This window comes from Hirundo rustica, chromosome 2, assembly GCF_015227805.2.
Source record: "Hirundo rustica isolate bHirRus1 chromosome 2, bHirRus1.pri.v3, whole genome shotgun sequence".
Taxonomy (NCBI): domain Eukaryota; kingdom Metazoa; phylum Chordata; class Aves; order Passeriformes; family Hirundinidae; genus Hirundo; species Hirundo rustica.
Window position 1 is genome coordinate 112,110,056 of NC_053451.1, and position 12,824 is coordinate 112,122,879.

A 12,824-nucleotide genomic window follows, 5' to 3' on the forward strand; every position below is an offset into this window, starting at 1 on the left:
ACCAGTGTGGAAATGAAGCAGTAACACACTCCTTTGGCTGGCTTCTCTAAGCTGGAACATCAAGGACACAGCCGAAGGTTTCACTCAAAGACCCTCTCCCCAAAGTGAAAGTGGGAGAAAAAAGAAGATAGAGGAACATGCCTAAGTTCTGAGACGGTCAGGACAAGCTCAACTTTCTTTTACGAGAAGTTCTTTACTTCTTTTTTGTTTATTTGTTTTTAGTTTTGTTTTTCCTTTGGTGGCGTTATGTCTTTCACAGACCCACATAACAAGACACTTAGGAAAAAGATTTCATGAAGTTCTGAATATCTTAAAAGACCACTGTAGCTGAGAAGCCTCAACCTCTCTACAGTTAAGACTTCCTTCCTTACTTCTAGTGATCTTTGGATCAAAAATTCCCAAAAGTCAATTACCTTCCGAACTCTGGTAACTGAATTTATATGAAGTCACGAGTTACCCAAGAATAGTGTGTTCCCTAGGAAAGGCACACTTTGAAATTCTAAGGATTTCTTAATCTCAGCTGCAACAGAACCGACACTTTGATAAGATAAAACTAGTTTCGCAATTTACCTTTAAGTGCTTCCCAACAACTGAACAGAACACGTTTTGAACCACTGTAAATGCCTGTACAAGACTTACACCCCAGCTTTTACACCTAAAAAATTTGTTTAGAGGAAAGTTTTCTACAGCTTTCTTAGTTCACATATCCCAGGAAATTTACTCATTATTAAATACTGGGAATAACTGCTTATGTCCACATACTCCAGAAAAGAAAATGGAGATGTTAGTTAAAAATGCAATCAGAGTAGCTGCAAACAGTGACCTGCCACTGGGTAGCCAAAGAAACAGGTGTAGGAGCCAAGTAAAAATCTATTCAACCAAATGCTACTTAGAATCCCTGGTGGAAGGCAAATATTCAGAATTTCTTAAACACACATTTCTTAAACACAATGCACTTTGTAAGTTTGTAAGAACTACGCATCAACCAAAAATGTTTTCAGGTGCTGAAGACATGTTCTAACTACTGACTTCTTAAAAAATTAAGTCAATAGAGAAATTGGCAAAATATTGACAACACAAGAATTCAGACAAATCCTAAGCCTGGAAGGAAAGCACAGCCCCACTGAAGCTTGAACACTGCAACAAAAGACAGAAAGTATGAACTAACTTTCTGGCTACCCCTTCTTATTCTATTCTAGGAAAAAAACAAGGAATGAAAGTAAAAGAGCAAGGGATATTCAATTCTGTCCTGTGAGAATACATTAGGCAATAGTCTTCTGTCCTTTTAGTCCTAAATTTATCCTGTAAAAGTTTTTTTAGGAATATCTCTGGAAAGACTTCTCATTCAAATCGAAGTGAAAAAATACACCCTTATTACAATGTAAAGGTTTTTTATGGTCAAGCTCCAAAATTTCTTTGAACCTTACTTCACTGTTTTCACTTCCAGAAAAAGAAACTGGTAAAACAGAGCTTAAATACCCAGTAACATGAAGGTAACTGAAATGCCACAGTTTTGCTGTGCACTGCTGTTTCCAACAAGGGCAGCATTCCTTGCACCAACAGACATCTCCCAAGGAACACTGGAACCCATTCTGAATGCAGCAGAAATTTATTACGAGAAGGCACTAACTTGGCACACAAAACACGTATCAGTCTACAGCTATGCTGAACTCAAGGCACTCTCTTCCCATGCTTTAGATGCTTTCCTCTTACTCACTTACCTGATGTAGGCAAAGAATAAGAAGTTTCTTGGGGTTCTTTTGGTGAGAATAGCTGATTACTACACTATCTTAAGAGGTAAGCCTGATTTTTTTAATAGGAAGGGATGATAGATAGCTCTGGCCATGCTGCACATTAAAAAAAAAATGTACTCCCTTCATTCATGAGAGTTATTTTTATCAACTCTACAGTTCGGCACAAAATACCTACTTATAACAACCACTGATTTCTGGAGGCATCATTCTTTAGATGACACATTTATTATGACTACAAGTTTCAGAGACGTGATCTTTGGAAACATATTGAGGTTAATAATGCTTGATTACCGTTCATAGTAGTGACATCTGTATAAAAGATTATGAAAAAGCGCAGTGTATCAGACAGAGGGCTAAGCAGGTGAGTGGCTGTTGATATAGAAGACGTCTTTCTTCTTTCCCTAGTATTTCTTTATCCTAAAGCATTTTATCTTAAGTATTATGTTTGAATTGAAATTCAAAAGATTGAATCAGGAATCACAGGTCCTGAAGCCCGGCCCCCGTTTTTCTGAAGGCAACAAAGCTTCATACTATTTTAATAAAAATATCAAACTCCTAACTTAGCAAATCTTCAAGTCAAGGTCACTTTTTTCATCCCACAACTTCTCAGACATCTGATCCAGAATCTCAGCAGTGAATTTGTCTAAAATCTTCAAACTTTCAGACTGAAATTACACAGGACTAGTCTGCTCAGATTTGCTCATTTTCAGGGCTTCCTTCTCTCTGGTGTTTAAACACATAAACATATTTGCAAAGCCCTTGCACAATCTTTCTCAGCTTGTATTTTCCCAGATCAAGTTCCTCCAAAGTCCCCTCTTAAGCAAGCCTCAACTTCCCAATCACTACAGCTGTCTTGTTCACATTACAAGAATCACAGATTCATTTATGTTGGAAAAAAACCCCCAAGATCATCGACTGCAACCTCTGACCGCTCACCACTCTGTCAACTGAACCACAGATGGCACTGAGCGCCACATCCAGTCATCTCATGAACAGCTCCAGGGCCGGTGACTCCTCCACCCCTCTGGGCAGCTCATTCCAATGCTTAACAACCCTTCCCAAGAAGGAATTCTTCCTCAAGAAGGATGTACACAAGAGTGCTGCTGGTTATCAAGACAATATTAGAAAAAGCCGTACAAATAGACAGTAGAGATTGAAATGTTGTACTCTGCAATCAGGTTTACTCATTCTATTCTGTGTTCAGCTGCTTCTCTTAAGTGGGCAGAGCCTCTTAAGTAGAAACAGGTCACTACTACAGCTAAAATCCACAGCAGAATAACTTAGCTAAGGGTATACTCTAGCAATTATACACTACAAAAAATCAACCACTATTTTTTCTGAAGCAATGCACATTATGACCTCATGCTTAAATCAAATATTTATTAGAATCTGTTACTCTTACATCCTGTAACAGAGTCAACAGCCAAGGATGTTTTATTAGCAGAGTTTCAAACAGCACTAAAAACTCAAAAGTTGAACCAGACAAATCAGTTGCCATATCCCAAAGAAGTTCCCTTCTCCCTCTCCCCTTTACAAACAGTGAGTACACACTACGGTTGTTTCACATTTTCGTTTGTCATTAATTACACCCATCAGTTATTTGCATTGGTTTTACAGGAAATTCAAAATCTCAACAGTTTGCTAGAATAAAAGTATGTTTGAGAGTCAACATCATTCTAATTCCTATGAGTGAAAATGGAGGCAATAATGAAAAACAATACCACTGAAAACATCAAAACACCTCTACATAGCTTTGTTACCACAATAATTACAATTATTAGAAATTTTAAGTATTTCCTGGACAAGGAATCCATGAGCTCTGTCATCCTTTTCCTCACAGAGTCAGGCATAAATATAAAGCACCTCCAAATCCAGGTAAGAGCTTAGGATGGAATTGCAACCAACAACCCTTGTCTAACTTCAGTGGGCTAGAAGCCTTAAAATTTTATTGAAAAACAAACAAACAAACCCTGTCCCAAAACTTTGCATCCTCGGCTCACATCTGTGGTGTTCCAGCAGTGTTGGCAGCCTGGAAGGAGAAGAGAGCAATGCTCTTGCCCTTTAACTACTCTAATAGATGGAAGAGCCCAAGCAGAGAGATTCATCCCATCACAGAGGAAAGAGGGATGAAAACAAATTAAAATCCTCATGCATGCAGCGCAGAAGAGGATTAGCCTTAACCAAGTTTGCAGAGACAGCATTAGCACCAAACATCATGTTATACCCCGCTACTGAAAATGCCAACATCTGCACTACTACACACACAGTGATGGCCCACAAACGAAGAAAAAAATACAAAGATATACAGCTGAAGTGTACATTCCATTAGTATCACAGAATGGATAAGGCTGGAAGGGACATCAGTGGGATAACTGGTCCCACTTCCCTGCTCAAGCAGGGTCATCCCACAGCACATGGCACAGGATTGTGCCCAGATGGGTCTGAAATATCTCCAGTGAGGGAGACTCCGCACACTCCCTGGACAATCAGTTCCAGTGCTCGGTCTCTGCACAGGAAACAAATTCTTCCCCAAGTTCAGGTGGAACTTCCCGGCCACCAGCTCCTGCCCGTTCCTCCTGTGCCATTGCTGGGCCCCAGGGAGCAGCGCCTGGTCCATCCCCTGAGCCCTCCCTGCAGACACTGACACACAGGGATGAGATCCCCCTCAGCCTCATCTTCTGGAGGCTGAACAGGCCCAGCTCCCTCAGCCTTTCCTCACTGGGATCTTCCAGTCCCTCCATCATCTTTGTCACCCTCCACTGGAGCTGCTCCAGGAGCTCCCTGTCTCTCCTGTCCTGAGGAGCCCCGAACTGGACACAGCACTCCAGCTGATCCTCACCAGGGCTGAGCAGAGGGGCAGGATCCCCTTCCTCAACCTGCTGGCCACGCTCTTCCTAATGCACCCCAGAATTAATGACTTCAATTGTGACCAAAGTCCTTTTAAACACAAATAAATGTCTATCATCTTTATCTCATTGTATTTACAACTTAAACGTTTGGAGAAATTTTAAGCAACCTCCAGTCCTACTGTTAGAAAGGTCAGACAATCTTTATGGCTCTCCTCTAATGCTAACATAAAGTGATATGGATCTTAAGAGGTACAAAAACGTAATTTAAAACAAAGTCCTTGCAGAACAAGGCTCTATCATAAAAACCTTGTCTCACTCTTCTAGATTCAATACCTACTAAAGACAGGCATTCTCTCTCTGGCATGAAGAAAACTCCTGCTATGTGTATGTGGAGCTCCTATGATAAACTCAGAACAGTGTGCACCTCGGATGAGTAGCCAAGATGTTTCAATTTTACACCTACTACATTTTGCAAAGTAATCAAAGCATTTTGAATGAAAATTCTAATAAAAAATAAACAAGTACATTTAGCAGTACCGTCTCTGAGCTGTCAATCAAACACATGGTCTGATCCACATAGTAACAGCCTTAAAGATTTTAGGTTGTACTTTTCAAGGAATACACAGGGTGAATCTCTTCAAAGCCATCTGGAAGCAAGTTTGGAAAAAAAATGGCACACCTGTATTTTTCATCACTATCACTTATCCTGAGATATGTTAACACATTTTTGAAGGCTAATAAAGAAATCCCCAATTCACTTCTTGCTGAAGAATGTTTGTGTCAACCAAGCTGAAGGGACAGTAGTAACCTCAAACATAACACGTCTGGTTAAGTAAAAATACAGGACTAATGTTAATGTCATAAATGGCACTTTAAAAAGTTCAATGAGAAATTGGGATTGTTATTCCAATTTGTATTTTCATATAGCTTTCAGCAATGGAAAGGTATACTGGAAATATATGCAAAATAAGATTTCCCCTAACATTTTTTTCTAATGAAAACATGAACTAGAATTTCTCTCTATCTCTCCTGGCCTTTCTTCCCACCCACACCCCTCAAAAATGAAAAATGCATGCTTGCAGAACTTAAACACACTAAATGTCACATAATAAACAGTTTATCATTGTCATTCCCATCAATTCATTCATATACTATTGCCCTGTAATTGTTCCTCACCAAAAGCTATTATTGCTGCATTTACTCAAAGTCAGTCTTATCAGTCTATTGTATTTGGAAGTGTTTAAAGCTTATCCTAAGGATCAGAATATGCCTCAACAAATTGGACTGTCTACTGTCAGCCAAGAAAGTATCTCCTGATTTCTCTAGTAAATTGTATGGGAACTTTGACTAAACACTCAGACATTTTACAGACAAAGAATTCTTTCCCACACCCTTTATGAAAAACCTTTTACTAGCCTAAGTGACAGTGGTAACTACCTATTTAGGAAAGATAAATTACACATTTTAGTATTTCATGTGTCCGAAATGCAAATCAGAGCCAGATGTGCTATTTTGCAGGAACTAAATCACTGTATCAATCACTAACAAATCTCAAGAACATGCAGGCATTTAGTGTATGTTTCACTGAAAGATGTCTGGTCAGATGCATACATAGCAATTCAAAGCAGATTTACAGCAGCTTTCCTCAAGTTTCTTATGGACAAGGCAGGGTAGTATCCAGAATCTGTAAGCCAAATAAAGATGCTGCACCTCTGGTCCCTTGGAATTTACCCGCACAGCGTTGCAAAGAAACAGGAATAGCACTCACAAATTGTATGTGAAAGTTGTGTATTTATTTTAAATGCTTGGGGTTTTTTTTAGAGGACTGACTTGACATCTGTGCGGAAAAGCCTGAGTAATCACAACCAGCTATCAGCCCTTCACACCACCACCGCTGCTATTTTCAGCGATACACCCTGTTTTCGCTACAGTGCTCTTGGCATCATCATGCTACTGTGATTCAATATTTATCTGTTAGATCTAGTTACATCACAACACTCTCTATACTACCTAAACCTCGTGCGGAACTTCTGCAGCTAAACACCTAATCCACCGGTTTGGAGCTCTCCCTTCGAAATTCTCCAGCCACAGAACAAAAAGTCGGCGGAGATGTGCAAACATCTGGCCCCCTGTGAATCATCCATCCTCCGATCGGGTGTGCAGTCATGCATAAGCACTGCACCTTCCTTCCAATGGCAACTGGGCAGGAATAAAACTGAGCGTGAACTGCAGTGCTTAGCATGCTACCGCTCGTGAAAGGAGTGTGTCACGAATTGTCTTCAAAACACCTCTAATAAGAGTTTTGTTCCTACAGAAGCTCCTCACAGGCGTCAAGTTAAAGCAATTATATACCATTTATAATGGCAAACAAGGCCCTTGGAGCTTAATATTTTTAAAAGTTGTGTTAGGAGCAAGGTGGTGGTGTCTCGTGAAACGAAGAGAACTGAGTACTGAAACTTCTGCTGACAACAAAGCCACCTGCTATGTCCAAGACCAGCATTTCAGTATAATCCCGAGAAAAGATTAATTCCAGAATATTTTTAGCCCCGGCTTTGAAAGCAGACCGCACTCCATATACACTGAAAAGCATCGGGGTGGAGAGCGGGCAAGAGAATACATGCAGGAAACATTCTTTGTTTATAATCAAAACACGGTCAATTATTCTCATAAAATCCATTGTCAGGAAGAAAAAAAAACTCCAAGCACACTGAACAGTGTCACTACTAAGGCTTGCAGAGCAATCTCAGTTTCGGAATCAGACACACAGAAAATTAGGCAGCCTCAGGATCACTGTATCTTTCACGTCCTTTTTGCAACACAGACACAACTACAGAAAAATACATGAAAGACGGTGAAGAAATAAAGAAAGGATTTCAAAGTTGAGCAGTCACAGAAATACGAGGCCAGGAGAGAATGGAGTTTAGGTTTAATTCTTTATCACCATCTGATTTGGGGGAGTCTCTGCATTTTCCTGGTGACTCGAATTGTCATTTTCATCCAACAGCGGTAACCCGAAACAGCAGCTGGGGAACGCCAGCCACTGCCTCAACTCCCAGGTTTCACACAAGCCTCGAGCATCGGTTTAACAGCAGTTGCATAATAAGACTCAAAAGGCCAAGCACTCCTCCTGCCTTGTACATCTCCATTTCCACACGAACGAGAGTGATGGATCTGGACGAGAACCGACCGCTACCCGAGCGTCACTACCACGCCGGTTATTATGCAGCAAAGAAGAGGAAAACCCAACACCTGGCGCACAAATACGCAGACACCCAAGGAATAGGTGGATCTACGGAGAGCTATCTTCCCCTTCCCTTCCCCAATAGGCAATCCTCGATGGGTGTGCCAGGAATGGGATATCGGGGGGAGGAGAAGAAAAGGGGTGGGAAGTGGTTGCCGCTTGCTGCAGCCAGGCTGAGCGATGGCGAGGTGGTTAATCATGGTGGCTGAGGAAACATGGGGTCACTTCTCCCCCTTCCGCCTCCCGTGTGACGAGGACGGTGGGCACCGGCCACGGGGGGGGACCCGGACCCCGCACGGACCCCGCCGGCGGCGGCGACTCAGGTGGGTCCCGGGCGGAGCATCCCCGTGCCCGGTGCGGGCGGGGGGCGCGGGGCAGCGCTCCCCCTGCCCAGCCCTGCCCTGCCCTGCCCGTTCCCCGCCGCACTCACTTGCCGATCACCTCGCAGAGCTCGTACACGTCCTCGAACAGCACGTCGTCGTCGGCCATGGTCCGGGCGGGGGGGCTCAGCCCGAGAGGCGGCGGCCCCGGGGACGCCCGGCTCCCCCGCCGCTCAGCGCCCACCGCCACCACGGTAAATCCCGGCCGCTCCCAGCGCCGCCCGCCCGCCCGGGGCTCCCGCGGCCGCGCCGGGACTCCCCGCTCCCGCCGCTCCTCCTCCGCCTCCTGCCGCGGCCGCCGCCGCTCCCCGCGCGCGTCGCACCCCCCGCGCCGCCGCCCCCCTCCCGCGCTCAGCCGCGGCTCCCGGCGGGCGGCTCCGGCTCAGCGGGGCGGCGCGGGAGCCATGGAGGGGATCGGGGCGGGCGGCAGCGCCGGGTCGCTCCCTCGCCGGGCGGGAGCGGGGCGCGCGTTCCCGGGCGAGCGGGAGCGCCGGGAGGGAGGATAATAGTGGGAGGGGGGAAGGGCGGGGGAAGAGTCCGGGCGCGGGCGCCGATTGCGCTCCCGGGCGCGAGGAGGAGGCGGCGGCGGAGCGGCGGCGCTCGCGACGGGCGGTCGCGATAGGCGCTCGCGGTACCGAAAGGCGGGCGGGCGGGCGCGCGCGCGCTCCCGGTGCCGCCGCCGTCACGCAAGCCCGTCACGGGGGCGGGCGCCGCCGGGGGCGCGCGCGCACGCGCGAGGCGGGCCACGCCCCCAACCGCCCGCTCGAGGGGTCCGGGGAGGCGCGAGGGGCGGGGAGGGGGGGGGGGCGCGAGAGGGGTGGGGTGGGGGCTCGCGCAGGCGCGGGGCGCGGTGACGTCATGGCGCGGGGAGGGGGGTTGTGACGTCATGGCGCGGGGAGGGGGTCGGGGCGCGGGTGCCGCTGGCCCTTATCGCTCTCACGGCCCTTATCGGCGTTAGCGCCCCCGTCACTCACATCGCCTCTCATCGCGGCTGGAGCGCCCGGGGCGCGCGCGAGGGGCTCCCGCCGCGCGCCCGCCTGTGCGCGAGCCGGGCTGTGGCAATAAAGGAGCTCTGTGCGAACCGGGCTTGCACGGCTTTGTCCCGTGCTGTATTTTTCGTTCTGTGCATTCCAACAGGATGTGAGTATTTTCTGCAGCGCGATCTGAAGCGTCTTTGTTAGTGGGAAAAGCGCTCTTTTATCCCGACAAGTAGTGGATTCACCTTTTGGGAGCGCGCCTTCAGGCGCTCTTCCCGCTGTGCGAGTGAGCGGTGGCTGTGGTTTCTCACAACAGCCGCGCAAAAAACTCTGTGCGAGACTTCGGGTGGATTTTAAAAACACCTGAGTGCTTACCTGGCTCATTGTTCCGTGGTTTTTAAGACGTTGCACGTGTGTGCTTTTCCGAGTTTTTGGAAATTTGGATGCTTTGTGGAGGAAAGCTAAGGTCTCTTGAAGGAATTAGTCGGGAACTCTTGCAGTGCGCAAAAAGAATTTGTTTCTGGCAGGGTGCTTTAGCACATATGCGACTTCTTAAAACTCATTAACGGGGCGAATTATGGAATTGATCCCCAGACAGACAAAAAAACTATCAGAGCAGAATCATCCAATGAAATGGTTTAAAGATTGACTTTAAAACATAGAGCTGACTTTACCTTGTTCCTGTCTCCAGACAAATTTAAAAGGAAAAAAAAAATCAAGAAAATCACTGAAAATAATGACGCTGATTAATTATGCCTAATAATTACATCACTGCAGGGTGCTGTCTTACAGGGTGAGAGGCATTCCTGTGGGTCTGTGCTCCATCCCATACAAACCTTTAAAAAATATTTAAACCACCATCTGCTCTTTGGACTGCAAACAAAACGCCGATATATTTAAACTGTTCTCTAAATTTCACACAGCTAAATGTGGACACCCATTTTTTCCTTTTGGCCCACAAGGCTGAGTCCCACACAGGCCACTCAGTAAGAATTTTTAGAATATGGGTGAGTGTTCACTTAATGCTTTGAGCTGAAATTGTCTGCAAATTCATCGTGAGAAGTTAACATAAAAAACAACTAAAAGATGCACAAGGAAGAAAATTGCTGGTGATGGGGCAAATGCTTTGGCTGCTCCAGCAGCATCACCTGATGGAGGTGTTGCCTTCCTCTGGATGCCGAGTGCTTGCTGTCACACCAGGCCACATTGCCCAGGTGTGGCAGCTTAAACTGAATAGAAGTTTAGCAGGCATAATGTATGGGAGCCTTTGTGCTGAAATACTGTAACAGAGCAAACCCTTCAAGAACTTCAGAGGACCCTTGGGTTGGTTTTGGGAGTAGGCAGCACATAAATGTGGCTATCTGCTAAAGGACAAGATCCTGGGGCACAGGTTCGGGGTTAGTTGTAGTCCTGGGAAGGAAGTTTCTTGGCAGACACTGAACAAAAATGGGCTTTTGCTGAAGAGAGGTTGTCCATTCTCTAGCATCCATGGAATGCCAGTGGGCATCTGGCCTACTTGAAGGGTCCTGCTACGTACCTTGCAGGAAGGAGCGTAGTGGCTGATTGTTTACCTGATGGACTGAACTTAATTTTTTTTTTTTTTTTTTTTTTTTTGAGGGGGGAGGAAGTTTGTTGTTTTGTTTTTTTTTTCCCCCATCCTTGAGCAAAGAATGCGTTTGTCAGAGCAGCCATAGTGTTTTTACTCGGCTCACAAGAAGCAAGTTGGATCTATCAAACCTGTCAGTTGTCCACACTCAGTACAGGGGGAGAGTGAACACAGGTGCTGCCTCCCGTTTCATTTGCATGGGAAGAATCTGTCTGGAGCAGAATTTGTGTGTAGATCTGGATCATAAAAAGTTGCATAGTGAGCCAGCAAACGCAGCAAGGATACCACTGCATCAGCAGTTACTGGAACAATTGTGAACTGTGCTGTAACTCTGTTTCAGATTGAATGGGCTCAGGAAAATATGAGCATTAGTCTGCCAGCAGCTAGGACCCAGTAGCATGATAATCCAAGCAAAGCATTTACAGGTATGTTTGTGATCAGAAATTCCAACAAGTTCCAAAGTAGTCATTCCCTTTCACAAGCAAGCATTCTTGATTTTCACCCACGTATCCAGTACGGATTCTTATGAATTCTGGGATTCAATTAATAATTCTGAAATATGTACATCCAACATCTCATCAAAAATGTGTAACCATAATGTTTGACATATGAGCAGAATAAACTTTTCATTTGAGGCCTGAAATTATTTACTGGCAAGATAATGGCCTGAAAACAGATCAGGGCATCAGTCATTTCAGGGCTGGGAGAGGGATTTTTTGATCAGGAAAGAGCAAGAGAAGGACACTGAGTGTTCACATGAGGAAATGTGCTACAGCCCCTGGTAGGCCTTCCCCAAAGCACTGCCTGTGTTTGAGCTGCCTGTCTGCCAGATTCTGGACAGGGTGGTTAAGGTTGTGCACGTTTAGGTTAAACGCTCTTTCACTCAAAAAATGCTAAGGAGTAGCTGAGTGTGGGCTTGGGCACTAGAAAACTTATGTCTTAAATCTTTGTGGTGTTTTCAAGTTTATTTGCCTGGGGTCTTCTCAGGGTTTACACATTCAGTCTGCACAGTGTGAACCACAGGGCAGGTAAGTTGTTCAAAAGTTGGTTTTGCAACAGTAGTTATCAGTTAACCGAGCCTTTATGGTGTTTTCATTTAAAAGTTTGATGTAAAAGGTACATGATGATGAAGAACAAAAAATGTCAGTGGTTTGACAGCGTTCTGTTATCCCAGAGATGTTGGAAGCACCAGATCCTGTTCTTGGATTCCAATTACAGCGGGGTCCTGGGTGCTTTGATCTGTAACCCAGGTATTAATTCCCTCCCTCTTACAACGTTTGAGAATGACACTGAAGAGAAGCATGAGCTGTTAGTATTTTGTAAGAGGGAATATTGCAGGCCTACCAGTTTTCTGACAAGCTGCCAGATTGTTTAGGTGTACAAGTTCTATGAGCTGAAAATAATTCCTACTTTGGGCAGCAGAAATGTGTTTTGGTTGAAATGAAAAGAGAAAGATCTGTTTTGATGACAACAGGCACAGGCATTTTTAGTCCTTGTAAAAACTGTCAGTGAAAAGAACCCTAAAAAGCCATCAGTTGACCTGGAATAGGCCTGGATGACTTCTTGCAAAAGTCTCTCATTAAATCAGCTCGGAATCTACCGTGTGGCAGGGTAGGCTGCAGCTGCAGTGCTCAGGTGTAGCACACCAGTTGTGCCACGCTGTAATTAAGGAGGCCAAGTTTCCCACAAATGCTTGTCTTGACGGGTGGCTGATGTTTGTCTGGGAAGATAAATCTCCAACTGCAGTTTTTTGCCCCAGTGGAGTTGTTTTTAAGTTCCTTCACAGTGTCGGTCTACCGTTGCTCAATTAGAAGAGGACTCTCACTGCCACTTTTCTTCACTGAAGCCACCACCAGGTCTCTTCTGCGGCCACTTCTCTTCAAAAAGCAGTTGGAGCTTATCTCAGGGATGTGTACCTTGCCCCCAACTAATTCTGTTGGAATTGACTGCCAGGTTCAAAAGTTCCTGGGAAAGTTACCTGCAGTGTGAACATGGCAGAACCTTGTTTCCTTGGGCA

General features: G+C 45.5%; 1 protein-coding gene across 6 annotated transcripts in view; it reads right to left on the reverse strand.

The window, feature by feature from the left end:
• Window positions 1-8,423, reverse strand: part of CASK (calcium/calmodulin dependent serine protein kinase) — a 190,759-nt gene extending 182,336 nt beyond the window's left edge. For all 6 annotated transcript variants that reach the window (XM_040056686.2, XM_040056682.2, XM_040056685.2 and 3 more), the window contains exon 1: window positions 8,275-8,423. In XM_040056686.2, coding sequence (XP_039912620.1) covers window positions 8,275-8,333 — 59 coding nt within the window. In that variant the 5' untranslated portion in view covers window positions 8,334-8,423. The remainder of the gene's footprint in view (window positions 1-8,274) is intronic.
• Between the last annotated feature and the right edge of the window lie 4,401 nt (window positions 8,424-12,824).